Source organism: Neofelis nebulosa, chromosome 18 (genome assembly GCF_028018385.1).
Source record: "Neofelis nebulosa isolate mNeoNeb1 chromosome 18, mNeoNeb1.pri, whole genome shotgun sequence".
NCBI lineage: Eukaryota > Metazoa > Chordata > Mammalia > Carnivora > Felidae > Neofelis > Neofelis nebulosa.
The window spans coordinates 6,644,495-6,667,163 of NC_080799.1; the positions used below are offsets into that span (position 1 = coordinate 6,644,495).

The 22,669-nt window shown below is 43.3% G+C and overlaps 1 protein-coding gene across 5 annotated transcripts in view; it reads left to right on the forward strand.

Annotated features, from left to right (window-relative positions):
* Positions 1–22,669, forward strand: part of ZSCAN25 (zinc finger and SCAN domain containing 25) — a 93,001-nt gene that overhangs the window by 194 nt on the left and 70,138 nt on the right. The window contains exons 1-6 of one of the 5 annotated variants that reach the window (XM_058710481.1): positions 63–379; positions 2,215–2,630; positions 3,818–4,019; positions 4,599–4,690; positions 6,439–6,565; positions 22,293–22,436. In XM_058710481.1, coding sequence (XP_058566464.1) covers positions 2,244–2,630; positions 3,818–4,019; positions 4,599–4,690; positions 6,439–6,565; positions 22,293–22,417 — 933 coding nt within the window. In that variant the 5' untranslated portion in view covers positions 63–379; positions 2,215–2,243 and the 3' untranslated portion in view covers positions 22,418–22,436. Of the gene's footprint in view, positions 1–62; positions 380–2,214; positions 2,635–3,817; positions 4,020–4,598; positions 4,691–6,438; positions 6,566–10,657; positions 12,439–22,292; positions 22,437–22,669 lie in introns of those variants that run through there. The other 4 variants (XM_058710477.1, XM_058710478.1, XM_058710480.1 and 1 more) reach the window with 4 other exon arrangements.

Genomic DNA, 22,669 nt, shown 5'->3' on the forward strand with positions numbered 1-22,669 from the left:
GGTCGCGGAGGCGTTGGCGGAGGCGGCGGGGCTGACACAGCGGGCGGCGCGTTTCCCCGGAGCTGCCTCCCGCGGCACCGGGGCCCGGCGGGCGCGACGCGGGGGTTCAGGTGGGAGCGACGTTGGTCCCGCCGGGCCTAGGTTACCTCAGCGCGGGGGCGTCCACGAACTCGAGACCTTGAACCGACGCGGATCTCTCTGAAAATCGAAAGTAGTCATTTTAGAGCGAGACGTGGGAAACTCACATAAAGAATGACTTCTTTTCAAGCCTTCTTTCTCTTCGTGAAGTACCAGGGATGAAAGATGAATGAAGGCCTTTCTTGCCTTTAGAGAATTTGGTCGTCGGGGACACGTCGGTTAACATTTGTGCTGTAGTGCGGTAATGCGATAGGGGTGTGAAGAAATGCAGTAGCTAGAAAGTCGTGAAAGAGAAATCCCAATAGATGCAGCAAAATGAAAAATGAATCGACTGAAAACGTAAAGTAGGTTTAGGAAGGATGTAGAAGTACACAAACACACAATAGAATATTAAGTAGAAGCTTCGGAGGAACCTCCTGCCAGTTGCTTATTCTCTGTTGCATTAAGAGTGGTCTTTCCCTCTAAAAATGGAGCCCCTTCCCCACTTTGGACTCCCAGCCTACATACCCCTCACCCCCAACCCAAGCCCATCATGAAATTAAATAGTACTCATTCTCTAGTCTGGTATAAGCCTCTTCTTCTTCTTCTTCTTCTTCTTCTTTTAAATTTTTATTCATTTTTGAGAGAGAGCTTAAGTGGGGGAGGGGCAGAGAGAAGGGGACAGAGGATCCCAAGCAGGCTCTGTGCTGACAGCAGCCTCCAGCTCATGAGCCATGGGATCAGGACATGAGCTGAAGTCAGACGCTCCACCCACTGAGCCACCCAGGCGCCCAAACCTTTTTCATGAGTAGTTGAACCTACGTTAACCTTTCTCTCATTTTGACTTCCTGTGTTTCTCATCTGTACCGTATCTTTTGGGAGGCAGACTTCGGCCAGCCGTCTAACCTCTTACATCTTCAGTGTCGTCTTTGAAAAGGGGAGTAATACTCCCTATACATAATTGTATGTGTGTGTTCACAGGCTTTCTAAATGGTAAAGCCTATACAAGTTAAAAGTCTTTTTGTTAATTATAATGACATATATGTCACTCTGTTGTTTTCAACATGTGACACATGGTCACATCCAAGCCACCAGTAAGTCTTTTGGCTTCACCTCCAAAATATGTCTCGACTCTTTCTGCATCTTTGCCACCATCTTGATCATCTCCTGCTTGGACCACTGTTAAGTGCTGCTTCCCTTCTTTTTCTCTCTAACCTATTCTCTGTTGACATACGCCAGGCAAAATGACCTTTTACGCCAGGCAATGTAAAAACATATAGCTCCCTGCTAAAATAAGAAGATTAAGCCATAATTCTTAGTGTGGCCCATTTCCTGGATAATCTGGTTCTGCCTGCCTCTGTCACTTCTTCTCCTGCGACTCTGTCCCTCACTTACCTTTGCCAAAGCTTCACTCCCATTGCCTTATTCTCAGACATGTGGAGTAATTTCTGACCTCAAGTTTGGTGCCTGGAAAAATCTCTGAATGACTGGCTTATGCTCATCGGTGGGTCTCAGCCTAAGTGTCCTCTCTTCAGAAGAGCCTTCTTTAAGTTATTCATCCCCCATTAACAGACCATCCTACACATTTCCTTTCTAGAAGTTATCTCCATTTAATTTTAACTTATTTGCTTGTATTTGTTTTTTTTCTGTCTGTTGCACTAGTATATGAATTTCAAAGGGCAGGTGCCTTGTTTGTCTTGTTCTGTATTATATTTCTAGTTTCTGCAGGCCTGGCACATATATTGGTTGAACGTGTTAATTCTTACAGTGTTGGAAGAGTAGGCCCTGGTGACTCATCTAATTATAACCTATTTTATATTTTCTGATTTTAGTGTTATCTCCCTAATGAGATCCTACAATGTTTGTGGGTATAAAGTAAACTCTTTACATTTTTCTTCACATACTAGGTGGTTAGCAAATACTTACTGAATTGAATTGGCATGATTTTCAGGATATATGTTTAGTCTTTTGTTCTGCTTCACAGAAACTAATGCTCTCCAGCAGAATATCCATTGATGTAGACAAAGAACTGTGATGGACTGACCTTTCCTTGTCTCACTTATGCTGCCATTATTGTTTGTCTGGTCTTCTCAATAGTCCCTCAGTCTTCTGGGAGGAGTGTGAAGATGCTAAAGGAGCGTCCAGGGATGGCAGAAGACCCCCAGCAACAGATGGGTGTTCCTGTGGTAAAGCTGGAGAAAGAGTTGCCATGGGCCAGGGGAAGGGAGGACCCTAGTCCTGAGACTTTTCGTCTGAGGTTTCGGCAGTTCCGCTACCAGGAGGCAGCTGGTCCTCAGGAAGCCCTCAGGGAACTCCAGGAACTCTGTCGCCAGTGGCTGAGGCCTGAGCTGCATACCAAGGAGCAGATCATGGAGCTGCTGGTGCTGGAGCAGTTCCTGACCATCCTGCCACGGGAGTTCTATGCCTGGATTCGGGAGCATGGCTTGGAGAGTGGCAAGGCTCTTGTGGCCATGGTGGAGGACTTCACAGAGAGAACGTTGGAGGCCAAGGCGGTGGGTGAGAAGGGGGTATCTGGGTCTTGTTTTGTCGGTATGGGAAGGGGACATTTAAAGAATTGAAAGGTTTGAAGAAGCAGTGGGAGTAGATGAGGTGTACAGTCTCCTTCATCTGCTCCCAGACTCCCTGAGGTACTTTTTGGAGGGCAGTGGAGTTTTCGGCATGAGAAGCCATTCCCAAGGAAGATGCAGGGCCTGTAGAAGAGCTGTTAGCTTCCTTTCTGGTCATCAGGACAAAGGCCTGGCCATATTTCCTTTGTGAGCCCCAGGCCCAAAGAAGGTAGTCATGACCAATTTGAAGATCCCTCATAGACTCCTTCTCTTTGGGCAGAGATGCATGTGGAAAGTGGGGAATTCCAATTGGGTGAATATTATTATTAAGAAGCATTGTCTCAACAGTGCTGTTTCGATATCTGGGACGTTGGCTCAAGTGGCTCACGTTAGTGGTTCTGTGGTGGTGTTCTGGTGACACCAAGTAACTGCATCTCAGATGCTTCCTTGGGACTCTGGCCACATGTTTGTCATTCTGTGGTATAGTCACCTTATTGTTGGCTGGGAAAGAAAAGAGTAGGACTGAACATTACTGTTTTGCTTGCAAGTAATCATCTTTCTTCAGTTTATTCTTCCTTTTCCTACTGCAGTTATTCGTGACTTCCTCTGTAATCCTAAGAATTATTTTTTTATTCCCAATTCAGGAGCTTAAAAGTAGACCAAGAAGGGCCTGTTTTTGTGAGTGTATCACAGTGTGAGTTGTCCTGATTTTCCTCGCTGTTTATAGAGCAAGTTTTTCTCACTAGCTAATACACTGCTGAATCAAGGCTTTGTTTTTTTACTTTCAGCATTTATAATTGGGGGATTTCCTAGTAGGGAGCATTTTGGGCTAAAGTTGTCAACCAAGCAATATTTAGTCTCTCTGTGATATTATTCCTGGTGGAATTTGGTCAGTATTGAGGCAGGCAGGAGGGACCCTTGTAAAAGGGCAGGGACACATAACAGTTGCTCGGAGCCTGATAAAGAGAGGTTAACCTCTTTTTCACCTTCTCACTGATGTCCTGGGGAAGAGCTGAGCCGGCTTTGTCCTCCTCTTGCAGTTGGAATGGTCCTTTTCTTTGTTCTCTTTTTAGGTTTTAATTCAACTCCCTCACCCAGGCCTCATTCTAATAGGTGTTGGGGACTGTTCTTAGGTTCCATGCCTCGTGCAGGGAGAACGGGAGGAGACAGCACTTTGCAGAGGCCCTTGGGAACCAGGTGTTCACCTGGGGCCAGTGGAGGTCAAGCCTGAGTGGGGGATGCCCCATGGGGAAGGAATTCAAGGCCTAGACCAAGGCACTGAGGAGCAACTCAGTCAAGACCCTGGAGCTGGGACACAAGCCTTCCAGGAGCAGGGTAAGATGCGAACAGTAAAGAAGTAAGGATGCAGAAAACTGTGCTTTGTGACCCTCCTTTACAAGCCCAGCAGTTGATAAATAAGTTATCTGTGAGCTGTAATTAGGAGTTTTCCTGATTACTTCCTTGACTTTAGTAGGAAACAGATGAAGTGAAATTGTTTTCTATACCTTGACTCTCTGATTTTTGCAGGGGATATCTGGGATTGTGCTCTTTTACCATTTCTTCTCTTCTTTCCCTCACATCCCTTCTAGAAACCTCCTGGAAATATGCAGGTGACATATAGGGGGATTTTTTAAGGGGGCAGACAAACCATATCCCTAAAAGTAATGTATGACTTCATTGTGTTACTGAATCTCAAAGAGGGTTATTCCCAGAGTGTGACCAGAGAACATGAATAGCCTTCAAGGGCCAGGGTACATTGGGTTGAGACCATCTGCCCAGTTGAGAAGAGGGTAGGTCTGTGTGGAGTCTCCTTAAGGTTTCTGGGTTCTGTGTGTCAGGCAGTGGACACCTTTGAACAAGCTAACTACAAGACAGCACTAATCTTTCTCATGCTTTTTTTCCCCCTTTGCTTAGCTCTGCCAGTTCTTCAGGCTGGTTCTGGCCTCCCTCCAGTGAACACCAGAGACCAAGAGATGGCAGCTGGGTTCCTTTCAGCTGGACCCCAGGTGAGCTGTACTTTTGCCTTTCTGACGTTGCTTTGAATGAGATTCCCCAAAGTTTCCCTGCACAACAAAGCGCCGCCCACAAGTTGAATTATTGTACCTTTCTTGTTCTGATGGATATGATAGCTTTTTTTTCTCCACTTTGTCATCCTGATTTGTTGAGTTGAGCCTTATGCCTTAGGGCCCAGGCATGAGGCTCAATTCAGTTGATTTTATTGCTCTGTGACTTTTTTTTTTAATTGACTCTGTATTACTTTTTACTGAGGAGGAAGACATTCTTGATAGAAACCCCATAAGCCTGATCTAGGCAGTGGTGGTCGATCAGGAAATCAATACCCTTTGTAGATCATCTTTATGGATACTTTTGCTGCTGCTTTTCCTTGGGATCCTCTCCTCCTCCCGCGTCAGCAGGAATGTAGCTGACTCAGGGTTGGAGACTCCCTGGAACACTGAGCAGAATGTTCCCTCTGGCCTCTACCCCGACTACACCAAGATGTGGCCTTGTTTGACTTCTTTGCCTGCCACAAATGGGGGTAATGAGCACAGTTGGGGCACTCTTGTCATGTCTACTCTGTGTTGAATGTTACCAGGGAGGTGGGAGATTCCCAGTGTGGCACCTTTTTGAAGGGGACAGTGAGTGTTTTGTTTTTTATTTTGAGAGAGAGAGAGAGAGCAGGGAAGGGGCAGAGAGAGAGGGAGAGATTGAGAATCCTAAGCAGGGTTCTGCATTCAGTGTGGAGTCCAGCGCAGGGCTCGATGTGGGGCTCGAACACATGAATCATGAGATCATGACCTGAGCTGCAATCAAGAGTTGGATGCTTAACCAACTGAGCCACCCAGGTGTCCCAGAGACAGTGAGTTTTAAAGTGAAGAGTCCTTATAGAAGGAAGGTAGAAGGAAAGGGGTCGTTTGCCAGAAAAAAATGATGACTCAAATCTGGTCTAGCTAAAGCACTGTTTGGGCAAGTTTTATGCCTGTACCATTTCCTGTTCCTGTTTCCCTAGCATGTGTTTTGGAGGAGATGAAGGATGATAGCATGTTTTAATTTTTCCAGACCCTCTCTTTTGCCATAATAGTTCTTCATGGTGTTGTGGATGATAGTGAATTTATTTTATTTTATTACTATTTTTTTAAATGTTTATTTTAGAGAGAGACAGAGAATGTGCGTGTGCACAAGCAGGGGAGGGACAGAGAGAGAGGGAGACACAGAATCTGAAGCAGGCTTTGCACTGTCAGCTCAGAGCCTGATGTGGGACTCAAACCCACAACTGTGAGATCATGATCTGAACTGAAGTCAGTTGCTTAACTTACTGAGCCACCCAGGCGCCCAATACTGAATTTATCTTAATACAGTATTGTTCTTAAGACAAGGCCTGCCCAAATATTTACTTCCCTTTGAGGGAAGATCAGTTTTAGATGAAGGGATAAATAACTCTGGGTCTTGATCAAGCTTGAGGATTGAGTGGAGGCAATTGAAAAGCGGGAATTAGGTGTTGTGGTTGTTAGGGTACAACCTAGGTGTCTGCAGCAGAGACTCGGAAATATAGTAGCTCAGACAAGTCCATTATTTCCCTGTCATTAAACTATCAAGAGGTAGGGACTTGTGCTCCCAAGACCATCTAGGGGTCTGGTTCCTTCTGCCTTCTTGCTCTGTTCTTCCCTAGAGTATTATCCCTGTGTTTGCTTCCGCTTTTAGACTCTTCCTACTTTGGGATTATTTCTTTATCCATAGCACTCTTCTGTTGTTTCAGGGGTTGGGACCATTTAAAGATATGACTCTGGCCTTCCCTGAGGAGGAATGGAGACATGTGACCCCAGCCCAGATAGACTGTTTTGGGGAATATGTGGAACCCCAGGACTGTGGGGTCTCACCTCCAGGTAAGACTGTTTCCATCCCAAAGGTAAGAAACTGAGGAGTTGTGAAAGTTACAGGTTGGAGTTCTTGCCCTTGCCCCAGATTTCAGAACCTGGTGCTACCAACAAAAGAAGGCAAGTAAATGGGTCCAAGGAAAGAGTGTGGACCCAGGGTTTAAGGAGCCGGGCATGTGCTTTCTTGTTGGGAGAGGAACCAGCGAGGGGGCAAGAAAACACAAGGTAGTTGTACTGGCTGTGATGAGACAGGTTGGTCATTAGGATTCCTGGAGCACCTATTCTGTCTCTGACTGAAGAGTACCCACGCAGGCTTGAAAGCAAAAGACGATCTTGTGTCTCGTTCCCTCAGCAGGGATTTATTGAGTGTCGCTCAGGCACTGGCTCTAACTTTGCAGCTTTGTGTTGGGGCAGGACTAACGGTAGGGAAGCCTTTGGAGCACCAGGCGTGTGTACAGAGAATGCCCAGCTGCTTGATGTGGGCCCCTGTCACAGAGCAAGCAGAGCCTGGGCTGGGTCTGTCTCAGGTGGTGGCCAGGTTTTACCTGGGGTTGGAGCTGGAAGGGTGAGACCATGATGCATATGGAAAGTGCTCACAGGAGGAGGAGCAGCAAGAGAAGGAGGAAGAGTGAGCCTGGTGAAGTACAGGGAGAGGCCCTGGCGGGGAAGCCGGGGAGGACACTGCAGGGGCTGGAGACTGCCGGAGTGGTGGTATCTCTGCAGGTTGGAGAGGGAGAGGAAAAGAAACGTGAGTGGGAACAACCCTTTCCTCTGTTCCCTCTGCTTTTCTTTTCATAACTTTTTGAGTATGTGCTGACTGCTCATCTGTCCTGACTCCACCCCATCTGGCATTTTTCCATCTTGAAATATGTTGAGGGATAAATGAGAGTATCACTGTACTGCCTTTAGTGCATGAGAGAACTGGTCCTGGCTCCACCACTTACTGTGACCTTTCTGGGCTTCCGTTTCTTCAGTCGCAAAATGGGGACATTCACAGAGCTTTCATGGCGTCGTGAGGATTAAGTGAGATGATAAATCTTAGCATTTGGTGAATATGATAGTGTTAGATACTTTTATTAGCTATACAAATATTATTCCTTTATGAGTCAGTTAACATTCATTTATTCACCCAAAAATATTTATTTGGTATTGTGGCCAGTACTCTGCCAGTCACTATGAAGAGTTAAAGTCCCTTGCCTTTGCAATCTTAGCAGTTCATATGAAGAGTCCAAATGCACGGAATAATGATCAGTATGGAGTAGTGTAAGGGGCCCTAGAGGAGGGGCTCAGGAGACCTGGGTCCAGGACAGGGTTGTCACACCATGGCAGTGATGTGAGTGGCCAAAGGATGCCAACATGTGTTACAAAGAGATGTAAGACTTCTTTTTTTATTAAAAACAATTATTAAAAAATGTTTATTTGTTTTTGAGAGAGAGAGACAGAGACAGAGTGGGAGTGGGGGGAGGGGCAGAGAGAAAGGGAGACACAGAATTCGAAGCAGGCTCCAGGCTCTGAGCTGTCAGTACAGAGCCCGACATGGGGCTTGAACCTATGAACTGTGAGATCATGACCAGAGCAGAAGTTGGACGCTTAATCGACTAAGCCATCCAGGCGTTCTGAGATATAAGACTTCTGTAGATGGTAGAGGATGTGGAAACCTTCAGACATAACCATGCGGTTCAGGACCTCTTGCAACACAGCTGAGATGGTGGGGATACCAATATTCTAGTGCCTTGATGCCCCCAGGGACCCTCTGCTGGTGATGCTGCTGTGTGTTGGAATGATTCTGCCCTCTTATTCCAGAGGATTTTTATACCTGCCCCGCCCCCTGTCCCTGCCATCTGACTGTTCTAGAGACTCTGGTTGTATTCTTGTGCTGTTCTCACTGTTTCAAACAACCCAGGCACTTCCATAAGCATTTATGCGGAGTCTGGGTGGGCCAAGGTCCATTTCGCACGCATACTGTCTACTGGCTGTCTCAACCTTCAGGTCTTCCTGTGATTTATTCCCATGTACTTGTGGCTCCTGCATTGATAGCTGTTTTGGATTAGGCCTGAGAAACTAGAATTCTATGATACATAATACCTAGCACATACTCACATCTCCCCAGGGTCCAGCTAAGACTCGTGCATTGCATTTAGTGTCAGTTTTACTATTCGTAACACCTGAAAACTGGAAATTACCCAAATGAATATCAGTCAAGTTCATAAATAGATTACAATATATTCTGACAGTGTCATACCAATGAAAAAGAACATAGTGTAATTATAGCTACATTCCATAATATGGGTGAATCTTACAAGGATAATAATGAGCGGAAGCATCCAGAAACAGTATTTGAATCCACTACACAAAGCTCAAGACCAGGTAAAAGTACTTTATGCTGATAAAAGTTTGAATAGCATGTTAGCCAGGGGGCGGCAGAATATAGTCACTGGAGGGGCTGGGAGAGGGCTTTCTGGATACTGGTAGTTTCTTGAACTGGATGCTTTTTATATAGTTGTGTTCATTATGAAAATTCTTTGAATTCTACAGTTATGTTTTGTGCATCTTTACTTTCATGGAAAGTTTGTAGAAGAATCTGTCAGAGTGACAGGTGTGTCCTTCATATTTGTTTAGATTAGGCATGTGATGTTTTTCTTTTTGTGTTTTAACGGCCTTACCTGAAAGGACCCTTTCTGTGCCTAAGTGCTGCTTGTCATTTTTGTCTCTTTCTCTCTCCTTTTTTTTTTTTTTTTTTTTAAGATTTTATTTTTAAGTAATTTCTATACCCAATGTGGGGCTTGAGCTCACAGCCCTGAGATCAAGAGTCACATGCTATATTGACTGAGCCAGGTACCCCTCCTCTCTTTTTTTCTGTCTTGGCTCTTTTGCTTCCTAGGGCCTTCCCTTTTGTTCACCTTCCCTTCAGCCTGTTCTGTAAACAATTGTTCTGTTAATTTAGAGAGAGTGAAACAGGGATCAGAGAAAGAACTAGGAGGGTTGAGGCATTTCAGCAGCATTCACGTGCATTTCAGTCTGGTAGAAGTCAGTGACAGACCGGATTCATTCATTCGTCCAGTAGTTAGTAAGCCTGTGACAGTCTCCCAGGAGACCCAGATTAATAAAATCTGGTTAGGTGGAGGGAGGAACGGGGGCAGGGACCATGTGCTGAGCAAGTGTATGGAGGCTATGGAGAACTCCCAAGTAGCCCACCTGGAATAAGCTGGAATAAGTTTATAATCTCTAGGGCAGGGAGAACACCTTGAGGAATGTAAAATGTCATTTTCAACAAGGTCGTGTATAAATAAGTGCACAATAAACAAAGTGCTAATTCAGTATAAATGTGAAGAGACATAGCTAAGAGAGTAAGCAGGGAATGTTTCTTCAAGGAAATCATTGAGTTAGATTTAGAAGGAAATACAAGTCTGAGTTAGAAAATTAACTGAGAGCACATTAAGATTTGGCAGACTATTCTGTAAAAAGATATGGAGAGTTTTAGCTCAGGTTGCTACAATAGAATATTATAGGCCAGTGGCTTAAAACAACAAACATTTATTTCTCCGAGTTCTGGAGGCTGAGAAGTTCAAGATCAAGGTTCCTGTAGATTCAGTGTCTGGAGAGCGCCCTCCTCCTGGCTTGCACCTGGCTGCCACCTCACTGTCTTCACATGGCAGACAGAGTGAGATTGTGGGATTGAGGGATCTATCCTGTGTCTTTGCCTCTCCCATCATGAGGGATCATGCTCACATGATTTCTGTGCTAAGAGCTCTGGTTTCCCTTCCTCTTTTTATAAGGACACTGATCCCATCATGGGGGCTCCACCCTAATGACTGTACCTTATAACTTCCTGAACAGCCCGTCTCCTGATATCATCACGTTGGAGCTTAGGTTTTCAACCTATGAATTTGGGGAAGACACAAACATTCAGTCAGTAACAAAGTGGGAAAAGGTAAAGTGAAGTCTGGTTTTAGAGTCCATGAAAGAAAACTGTATTGAGGTTATTGGTCAAAGGGAAAAAGAAAGAACTGTTAATGGGACATCTTTAGAAGCCAAGTTCTAACATAGAACTTTACTTTCATAACTGCTACAGAATTAGCTTGTATCTCCTTTGTCCTGTAGGCATTGGGAGCAAGGAAAAGGAGTCTAAAACCCAGCAGGCAGACCTCAAGGGGTCGCTTGCTCGGGTGACGGCAGAGAGGTTTGGGGAAGCCACGCTCCAGAGCCCTGAGCTTGGAAGAACCTGTGAGCAGGAGCCCAGTAGCTCTGTGGGAAACATGCCAGGGCCGCCTCCTCCTCAGCATGGTGTCATACCCCTGCCCGATGACCTCAAGACCCACAGCTCCTTTTGGAAGCCTTTTCAGTGCCCCGAGTGTGGAAAAGGCTTCAGTCGGAGCTCAAATCTTGTCAGACACCAGCGAACCCATGAAGAAGAGAAATCCTATGGGTGTGTCGAGTGTGGGAAGGGGTTCACCTTGAGAGAGTACCTCATGAAGCACCAGAGAACCCACCTGGGAAAGAGACCCTATGTGTGCAGTGAGTGCTGGAAAACGTTCAGTCAGAGGCACCACCTCGAGGTCCACCAGAGGAGTCACACAGGGGAGAAGCCTTACAAGTGTGGTGACTGCTGGAAAAGCTTTAGCCGGAGGCAGCATCTGCAGGTGCATCGGAGAACTCACACAGGGGAGAAGCCCTACACTTGTGAGTGCGGCAAGAGCTTCAGCAGGAACGCAAACCTGGCTGTGCACCGGCGAGCCCACACCGGGGAGAAGCCGTATGGGTGCCAGGTGTGTGGGAAGCGGTTCAGTAAAGGGGAGCGATTGGTCAGACACCAGAGGATCCACACTGGGGAGAAGCCCTACCACTGTCCAGCCTGCGGGAGGAGCTTCAACCAGAGGTCCATCCTCAATCGTCATCAGAAAACTCAGCATCGCCAGGAGACCCTGGCACAGTAAGGATGCACCTTTTTTACGAAAGGAAGGTGCTGGAAGGTGTAGGACCTTTCAGGATCGCCAAGTGGAGGGAGATCCCATTGGAGGATGCATTCGTCTTTCCTCACTGAAGGGCTTTGAGGAGGGAGTGGTAGAGTGATAGGGTGCAGAAAGGCACTTTGACCCATTTTCTTTACATTTGTTGTCAAACAGAAGCAAGGCAATGCCTGATTTATTTTGAGTTTCCAGAGAGCACAGCTCCTCACGTCTCTTATTCAAGTGGTGCAAACTGTTTTTTACTGTCTTTTGGGAAATTATATCCTGAACTTCAGTTCAGGTTGAAGTTTTTCTCCTTCATTGGGATGTCATGTACGCCTCTCGAGCAAGTCTGACAAAGTTTTGTCCCATGTTGGCAAGTTACACCTCATTGTGATGAGGGCTGTATCGACCTGCAAAATCATTAGTTCAGACTCTGCCTCTCTTCTTTTCCATTTAACAAGTATTTATTGAACAGCTACTGTGTCTGGTGCTGGGAGCACAGTGGTGAATGAGGCACATGAGATGTGAGCCTCCTGGAACTGGTGATTTAGCAGTGGAAACACACAGAACCATTAATAGCTCCAGACATTCTAAGTTATGTTTGTGGTACGTGCTGTTTGAGAGGGTAGTCTTCTTCTGGTGCTCACTCGTTCTGCCCTGCCACTCAGGTGCTGGATCTTCCCCTCCCTAGTTAGGATCTCTCAGGCAGCCTTGTTTATTTTACTTTATTTTTACCCCCTTTGTCTCTGTAACAGCATACCCTCATTTGTATAGTTTCCCCATTATTCCTTGTACTGTAACAACTATCCACCCATCTAGTAGGAAATTAATATTTTGCTATTGATTACCGAATAAACATGAAAGTATTTTAAAAAGTGTTCAGTTCTATATAAAGATCTAATTAAATAAATCTGAAAGATGAACTATTATTAATGCACTGTATTTGATGGTATTTTACAGCATATAAGATGCTTTTTTTTTCTATTTTCACTTTATCATTCCACATGTATTTATTGAGGCCCAACAGTGTGCCAGGAACTCTTAGGTGCTTGCCATATATCAGTAAATAAAATGGGAAAAGTCCCTGACCTCGTGGAGCCTACGTTTTAGTGAATATATTTGATCTTCAGAACCTCCTAAGGTGGAACCCATGGGTACTCCCATAAACTCTCTGGACCCGGGATCTGAGCCTTTGTCCTTGGTTCTTGTCAGTGTCTTGCCTTGAAATGCATTCGCCACCTACCTCTTGCTACCGGATAATCTCTGTCAATACATCTAGATCCTTGTCATCTGAGAGGCTCTCAGTTGCCAACTAGGACTGATGAGGTAGTAGCAATGTGTTTTACATAAGTGCCGATTCAAGCAAAATAGAGATGTTTGTAGGCATTTAAAAATACTTAATGAGAAGATACAGTATTTGTACTGTTTACACTTTCTTATTTTGCCATCACTAAAAGGTTTCCTTTCTGTTTAAAATTCTGTTTAAAATATCTGTGTAATGAGCATGGACTACAATGCAGTGTTGTTGTAGTGCTATGCTTTCAAATGCTGGAGGCTGGGTGAGTTTGTCTTTTGTTGACATGGTACTATATAAGATGTGATTTGTTTTGTGGTGCCTTTTAATATTAGATTCTTTTACTCTAAGGTTTTTTTCTCCCCATTTTTTATTTTTTAAAAAAAAAATTTTTTTTTCAACGTTTTTTATTTATTTTTGGGACAGAGAGAGACAGAGCATGAATGGGGGAGGGGCAGAGAGAGAGGGAGACACAGAATCGGAAGCAGGCTCCAGGCTCCGAGCCATCAGCCCAGAGCCTGACGCGGGGCTCGAACTCACGGACCGCGAGATCGTGACCTGGCTGAAGTCGGACGCTTAACCGACTGCGCCACCCAGGCGCCCCCTCCCCATTTTTTATTGTAAATCAGATAAATGATGACTTCAACACAGTTGTATTACTCAGTCTACTTTGAAACACATTATTTTATCACATATTTCTTAGATAACTATGGTAGATAGCCATGATGTTTAATTTTGATTTAGCAGATGATTTCCTGGCCTCTCCACTGTCTCCATGAGCCTCTAGTAGCCAGGCCATAAATGAATCTGAGATGTCATCCACTATCTGAGACACTAGGCTGTTTCTCCTTAGCAGTGTTGTGATCCAGATGCAGAATCAGCTCTTTTTTCCCCACTTCCCAGACAAGCTTGGCAAAGCTTGTAGCCAGCTAGCAGCCAAACCCAGGGAAAGGCTTTTCATGAGTCTCTGGCTTCTGGTCTGTAGGACCTGGGGGCTGACCTGGCTTGAGCTTGGCCTTCTCTAGGAGGTCCATATTCCAAAGCTAGGTGAGGAGTGTTGGGCCACTACAGGCTGGGAGTTGCTCATCAGTGGTCTTTCTGTTTACCTGAATTAAATGGTTAGATTCTTTTTGATAATATGCTTAGCCAAATAGGACTGTGGGTTTTCAGCCAGTTGGAATCTCTTCAGAGAAACTCAGGTAGGAGCCAGGCCTTGCTTTTTTTCTTGGGCGCCTGTATCTGCTTTGAGACCAAAGTTTATGGATGATGCCTCAAACAGCCTCAAAAAATTTTTTCCATGGAATTTTAGTAGCATGTATTTTTGTTATGTATTCAAATGTTAAATATTTTTCTGTATTTTTCTATTTAGAGATTTTTTTTTATAATAGAAAATTTCAGACATATATAATGAATCCCTATGTATTCATTATTTGGCTTTACCCATTGTAAACTCCTAGCCGATCTTGTTTTATTTCTATACCCTTTCCCTGTCTTCCTACCCTACTGAAGTATTTCAAAACAGCTCCCAAATACTGTCTATAAATATTTCAGTGTGTACCTCTGAAAGGTAAGAACTCCTTGAGGGACGCCTGGGTGGCTCAGTCAGTTAAGTGTCCAACTCTTGATTTTGGCTCAGGTCATGACCCCACAATTCGTGAGATCAAGCCCCGTGTTGAGCTCTGTGTTGACAGCGTAGGGCCTGCTTGGGACTCTCTCTTTTCCTCTTTCTCTGTCTCTCTCTGCTCTTTCCCTGCTCGCACTTGCTCTCTCAAAATAAACTCTTTGCAAAAGAAAACCCACAATACTATTATCATACCAATAAAAATAATTTCATAATTTGCAATTGTTTTCTTAAAAAGCACATACTTTTAAAAAGTTTATTTGAATTAGGATCTAAATAAGATGCATAAATTGTAATTGGTTGCTTTGTCTTCTAAGTCTTACAATGTATAATTCCTATTCTTTTTTCTCTTGAAATTCATGGAAGCAACTGCATTTATTTATCCTGTAGAATTTCTTGTCTTTGAATTTTGCTGTTTGCATACCCATGGCGTTATTTAATATGTTTTTTTGCCCTCTATATTAACCAAAAACTTAAAGGAGTAACCAAATTCATTTCTTGTATTTTGCCAAGAACACATTATAGATGATGGCATGTCTGGTTGTTTCTCTCTGATGTTAGGATCCTAGATGTATTTATTTCATAAATTCTATAAATGATTCATTTATTAGCTGGAATGCTTCTGTCAGAAATTTTTCCTCATTAACCATTAGGTTTCTTAGATAGAGTTCATACAGGAAAGGAAATGCTTGATTCGTCCTTTTGCCTGTTTTCACAATAATGATCTGGTTGCTTTGTTTTCTGTAATTGTGATAGGTATTTTTTCAATCAGAATACATTCATGGATTTTGGATTTACAGCCAGTCCACTGTACTTCTTGATGCTCAGATCATTTCACTTTTGGTCATTGGGAGCCTTTTCAACTTGCCTCCTGATTCCTTTTGACATAACTCTAATCATCTTTGATAGCTTCTTTATTTTCTGATAGGACAGGATGTTGCAAACTCCTCTTGTACATTTCCTGCTCCCTTTGAGAGTGAAGAGAAGTGCTATTAATTATGCCAGGACAATATTGCAAAGTGGGACTCCAGGACAGAGCGGGATATTTGGTCACCTTATATACAGCCCTCATTGTGTGTGATTGGGTGTCTGTGGTTTCTTCACCCAACTATAATGTTGGGCACTTTCAGGGCTGGCAGGTAGTGTGTCCCATGCTGCTGTGATAATGAAGAGTGCCACTCCAAGGGGTATGACCTTTGTAAGAGAAACCCCTTTTTATACCTTGGGTGGTGACTTTCTGCCCAAGGTCTGTCCTGGGGAGCTATTGCATTAAACATTTACTTTTCAAAATGTATGCCATGAATGTTATCAGCAGCCTGATTAACTATATTTCAGTACTTTCAGGTCCTCTTTTATTCCAGCCTAGGGGCAATTTGAAGAGCACTTGTTTCTTAAAAAGTAAGTTGGTTTCAAGTTCATCATGCAACACAGGCTGACTTTATCTACTTCTGAGGTGAGGAAAGTAACTATCAGGAACATGTTTCTCTAGAGTCTACTTGCCCTTTTATTTTTTTATTTGTATTCTATTTTTAATTTTTTTTAAAGTTTATTTGTTTTGAGAGAGAGAGTGTACATGAACGAGCATGTGAGTGGGGGAGTGGCAGAGAGGGGGAGTGAGAGAATCCCAACCAGGCTCCACACTGGCATTACAGGGCTGATATGAAATTCAAGATCATGACCTGAACTAAAATCAAGAGTTGGATGCTTAACTGACTGAGCCATCCAGGAGACCTGCTACTTGTTCTTTTACAATTTAGCCAGTTTCTCAGCCTCTGCACTACTAATATTTTGTGCCAGGTAGTTCTTTGTTTTGGAGGCTGTCCTGGCTGTTTTGTGCATCAACCTACTACATGCTAGTAACACTCCCCAGTCATAACAACTAAGGAGGTTTCCAGACATTTCCAAATGTCCCCTGGGTGGCAAAATTGACCCTTGCTGAGAATCACTGCTTGTAACATTCAGGATAATTGCTGTTGCGAATGAGATGTTTTGTTTTTTTCTAATTTAAATTTTAGTTAGCCAACATAGAATGCAATATTGATTTCAGGAGTAGAATTTATTGATTCATCACTTAGAGCATGCAGTGCTCATTACAACTGCTCTTCTTAAGTACCCATCATTCATCTAGCCCATCTCCCCCCGCATTAACCCTCAGTTTGTTCTCTATCTTGTTAAGTAGTTGGTTTAGTGAAAGAAAGGACTGGCATTTCAAGGACTAGAGCTATTTCCTGCTAAGCTTAATACCCCAGCCTAACTTTCTAGAGAACAAAGTTTTACTAGAGATCACTGGGATTAAATGTATTGCCATGTAGAGCCAAGAGCTATTGAGATAGAATCTCAGGATAGAGGCGTGGAAACTCTAAAACCTAGGTGGTTTCTATGCAGGCAACCTGGCTTATTGCTTTGGGTTCTTTTCAGGCAAGCACCTGCCACAGAGCCTCAATATCACAGAGAACTTTTGCTTGGGGCCTAGATTCGCCTTTCCCAGTAAATGCATGTGTGTAGTGGGGGCCACTTAAACTCAATGCAGCCAATGCCAGCCTTTTTTCCTTCATAATAAGGTCCTCAAGGCACACAGTAGACAGTAAATATTTCAATGAAAGTTCTGGATTTCTGCCTTTTTTAGTAGCTAGAATGGTCATAAGAGTGCCTGAGGAAGAAACATGACATCGCATTGCCCCTAGTGGCCCTTCTGATATGGCTGACATCTCTAGCTGTTGTGCTACCAACTGCAGTCACATCGAATTCACTTAGAAATGCCATAAGCCAAAGAAATTCACTGGGGCTTCCTACAATTTTGTATTCCTATCTTATTTTTTCCCTTTTATCTCAGTTTCTGAAGGACACATTTCTAAAGATTTATCATGTCCAACCTATCCCCAGTATTGACACATTTCAATAAAAAATTTCAGTAAAAATTTGTTCACGACGGAGGGCGGGCAACGTTCTCCCTTGTGTTTGTTGCTGGGAATCTGAACTGCTAAGAGTGAGGATGGAGAGGGTTGGGTAAGGCAGGTGTTGTCCCTTGATAAACAGAGGGACTTGGGAGGAGCAATTCCAGTTTCCTGGAAAGGTGAATGGGCTCCAGTAGAATGGCTGCCATTGCTGCCACATGCTGTAGCCATAGCTCTGTCATTTGAGTGGCCAGAGACCAGGAAATGGCCGTACTCCCAAGAGCTCACCTCATATGTTTTCCCTTCCTTAGTAAAAACCATAATCTCTGGAAAAGGTAGTAGATTAACCTTTAGATAGATTGGAAACAAAGAGGTGGCACAAGTCTATACCTTGTGACTCCCACCTCTGGGAGCTATTTGAGTATTATATTATCTCTGTGTCTGTGAAACAGTTGAGGACAATCTGATCTACATCACCTAGAGATTTCATTGACTCTTGCAAAAGCTCAGCCTGTTGTATGAACAGGAAAAGTAGAATGAACAATAAGTGGTTTCTCATCAAGAGCCAGTCTTCTTACTAGGTTTCTCCAGTCTTTAAGGGTTCCTGCTGCCTGAACTGAGGTGCTAATGGAAGGACTGGAAAGTAAGAGATGGAAAAAATCCCAGCAGTTAAAACAGTGTGGAACTCATTCGTAAATAGACCAATGGAATAGCAGGAAAGGTTGAGAAATAGCCCTGGCTCTGTACTGAAGAGGTTAATTTTTTTAAAAGTCACATTGGTATAATTGGATAGCTATTTGGAGAAAGATAGAAATAGACCCACTTCTCACATCATATCCAAGAGTGAACTCCAGATGTATCAGGGATGTAACTAAAAAATGAAACTACCCAAGTACCAGAAGACACTGTGGATGAATTCCTCTAAAACATGGGTTCAGGGAAAAGACTTTAAAACTATGGCTTAAAATCCAGATGCACTACAAGAAAAGATTGGTGATGGGGCGCCTGGGTGGCGCAGTCGGTTAAGCGTCCGACTTCAGCCAGGTCACGATCTTGCGGTCTGTGAGTTCGAGCCCCGCGTCGGGCTCTGGGCTGATGGCTCGGAGCCTGGAGCCTGTTTCCGATTCTGTGTCTCCCTCTTTCTCTGCCCCTCCCCCGTTCATGCTCTGTCTCTCTCTGTCCCAAAAATAAATTAAAAAAAAAAAAAAAAACAAAAAACGTTGAAGAAAAGATTGGTGCATTCCTACATAAAAATTTTGAGAATTTCTGAATGGCAAAAACCATAAGCAAAGACAAATGACAAGTTGGGAGAAAATAGTTGCAACATAACACAAAGTTCCAGTATTTCTAGTATATGAAGAACTTTGTAAAAAAAAATGAGTTAACCCCCAAACAAAACAACCCCACTGAAAAATTGATAAACTAGAGATCACAAAAAAAGATACCGAAATGGTTATTAATGATATAAAAAGATGTTCACCTTCGCTCAAAATAAACTCCAATTAAAACTGCACTGAGAGATTTCTTTTCCATCACATTGGCCAAAATTCCAAAGCTTGACAATACACACTATTGATGAGTTTGTGGGGAAACAAACAGGAATTCTTACCCATTGCTAGCAGAATGCACAATAGTGCAGCCTCATGTGGAGGAGAATTTAGTAATAGCTAACAAAATTATGGATGAATTTACTGTAAAGATATCCCTCTAACAATATGAAAATACACATGCACAACATTATTCATTACAGCATTCTTACTGCAAAAAATACTGGAAGCTGCATAAATATCCAAGATAGGTGATTGAAAAAATTATGACACATCCACACAGTGTAGTATTGTGCAAATTTTAAAAACATTATCATGGGGCACCTAGGTCGCTCAGTCGGTTAAGCATCTGATTCTTGGTGTCGGCTCAGGTTATGATCTCATAGTTTGTGAGTTCAAGCTCCACATTGGGCTCTGCGCTGGCAGCATGGAGCCTCTCTTTCTCTCTCTCTCTGCCCCTCCTCCACTCCCACTGTCTCTGTCTCTCTCAAAATGAATAAATACACTTTAAAAAAGTAAAAAACATTGGGTCAGTTTTCACAATTGGAATATGAGTCTGGCTTAGGTAGAATCATATCAATGTTAAATGTACTAATGTTGATAATTGTGTTGTGGTTATGTAAGAGAATATCCCTGTTCTTAGGAAATACACACTGAAAAATTTAAGGATAAAGGACCATTGTGTATATGTGAGGAGGGGGAGGAAGGAGGAAGAAGAGGGAAGAAAAGAAACAAGGTAAAAATGTTAAGGATAAGTTAATCCAGGTAAAGGGATATATGGATACGTTGTACTATTGTCATTGTAATTTTTATGTAATTATTGAAAATTCTTGAAATTATTTTATTATAAAAATTTCAAGTGTTAAAAAAAAGAAGAACTAACATCATTTACTTCTTCTGACCGTGGGAGGAAAAGGGTCCCACGTACTTGTCCGATGATAATGGCCCTAAAGTGGGAGCAAGAGGGTGGCACAGCATATAGCTCACAAGATACACCAATTTAATCATACCTCATCTTGCTCAAGAGCTGCAGATTCATTCCCACATTTTTTTCACTGTGCATGGTGGGCCAAGCCTCCTTCATGCAGTGAATGAAGCTGGTGTGGCAGCTTTCTTTTCGGTGTCTTCATCCATATTCTTGATTTTGTGTAGGTGTACTCACAAAATACTTTCCATTCAGCCTTTAGACTGGTCATTTGCTTCAGGCCTTGTGACCTCTACAGGTGCTTTCAGCCACATTATACCTCCTGCTGCAAATTAGGGATCATCCCCAAACCTGCTGGCTTTAGCCCATTGCTTCAGGGAGCATCTTTGGTCATTAATGCACGGTCTGGTTGATACATATGTACAGGTATCCCTGTGGGCATTCAATCTCACAGTGTTTTGGAATTATTTCATAATTTGTAATTTACTTGGTGCTTATGACAGACCTCTACAACAGTACAAAACTGATGGTCAAATAAATGAAATCTGGAGGGTTAACTGGTTTGAACAGCAATGAGTTAAAAGGGAAGAGTAAGCCTCATTGTAGAATTGTTGAATATGAAATAACAGAAGGGTTGTTAGATGTTGGGGACTGGTCTTTAGAAGGCAGGTCAGGGTTGAAAGCCCAGTTTTTTGGTGTGTTTTGTTTTGTTTTTTAGAGTCAGTGGGTATGCCAGAAATTAGGCTTTCTGGGTGCCTATCAGACACCCCTAGTATGTGATAGAGTTTACCTACCATCCAGTGACCCTGGGTATACATCTGGAAGCTCCCCCAATGCCAAGCCCTAGCAAACTTTGCAGGACCTCAGCTCCAGCCCACATCTAGTATCTTTACGCACGTTAGATCAGCAAGAGCTGTTATGCCTAGAGACCCATAACGTTCCAGTGTCCTCACTGGTCCCTGACTGCTCTGTCACCCCCTACTCCAAATGTGACCCTGATGCCTCTCTGGTAAATCCTACCTGGCTCTGATCATACCTCTACATTGAAGTACTTTATACTTCAGGAAACTCAGGGAAGGGGAGTAGTGGGACATGTAACTGGATTGTGTGGGGTTGGACTTTAGAAGATCATTTTCTCATAGAATAATGGCATCTGACTCAAAAGATCCAGTGTAGCAGATCTAGAAGTTAGTGATCCAGCTCCACTGTCTAAGAACTTTCCCTTGGTTTCCACGCTGCTGCAGAGGATACTGCTGCCTCTGGGTGGTAGTCAACACTCAGTAAATCCAGCTATGTCAGCTTGCTCGGGTGTATTCACATCCTTGCTAGTGGTGGAGTTAGCAAGTCTTTGTCATACTTTGTGCTCAAGGTGAAAACTGTCCTTAGGATGGTCCAGATAGAGGTTTCGTTCTTTATGCTGTTAATTAAAAAAGGAGGCCATTAATTTGACTGAGGTAGTTCTAATGCCTTGGCAGCCTACATAAGCAACCCAAAACCTAAGTCTGTAAATGCCTCAAGGTTAAGAAATCAAAACATAAGGACAAACAGTCACAAACAGCCAACTGGGCTTTCTCATACAAGACAAATGTAAGCTCTAGCCAATCAAATGGTTTCCTTGCTTTGCTTCCTATCTTTTTACATGTCTTGCTACTACCTCCTGTGGATAGAGTGCTGCTAACCACTTCTGGTTTGATACTGCCTGATGGGACTCAGTTTTTGCTCAAACTTAACAATTTAAAAACGCTTCAGGTTATCTTTTAACAGTGCTTTTCAACAGAGATTCTCAAATTATTATCTGAAGACCACTTGACATCAAAATCACCTGGGGAACTTTTTTTTTTTTTTTTAACATTTATTCATTTTTGAGAGAGAGAGATACAGAGCATGAGTGGGGAAGGGGCAGAATGAGAGGGAGACATAGAATCAGAAGCAGGCTCCAGGCCCTGAGCTGTCAGCACAGAGCCTGACATGGGGCTCGAACTCACAGACTGCAAGATCATGAGCTGAAGTCGGACATTTAACTGACTGAACCACCCAGGTGCCCCTTGGGAAACTTTTAAAAACTGTATTTGTGGATGGAGTAGTGGTCCAAAGGGACCTAAGAATCTTCATTTTACCCAACTCCTCAGATGATAATAATGCACATAAATTTTAAGAATGGTAGCTCCATTGAGTAGAACAGTGTAGCTTCACCAGAGCGCTCATTCAAACATTGGAACAGATCCTGAAGTTTACTCCCACCAGCCCAGAGCAAGTATGAGATGGCTCTAGGAAGGAACAGCAACGCATGACCTTCCATAGCAAAATGTTACTGTACTCCTCTCAGGTTGTAGCCATAACACACAAATTTCTTCAACAATACAGGACAGTTACATCCTGATCTCCCACTAGCAAAGTACTTTGTGAACTAACAGAACCAAATCTGTAAGTTGTTCTGAGATCTGTGTTGGTAAAAGATCTTTAACAGTATTCTTTTAAGTAAACTCTTTGTTCTGTATAACTATAGAGGAGGATTCAGAGTGCATTGAGGGTATTGATGGCGAGACCACTGAAATGATACAGGAGAGTTTGAGAAAGAGCACAGCTTCTGTGACTGAGAATCAGTCCTCATCCAGAAGTCGAGTTCAATAGTAGACTGGATTCTAGATCAGATCTCTGTTCAAGAAAAAAAAAAAAAGCCTTCCCTTTTGTTTTGTTTTTTTGAATGATGTGTTGTTTCCTCTTATTTTACCTTGACTTCTTAGTAAAATATCTTAAGATGTAATCCTTTTGTGCCTGACTAAAGTAAAGTGATGTCTTGATTTGTTGAAGGAAAAAGAAGATAAGGGGGAGGAAGATAAGGGAGGGGAAGACTAAGTGCAGGGCCATTTGTAGATTCGGCTG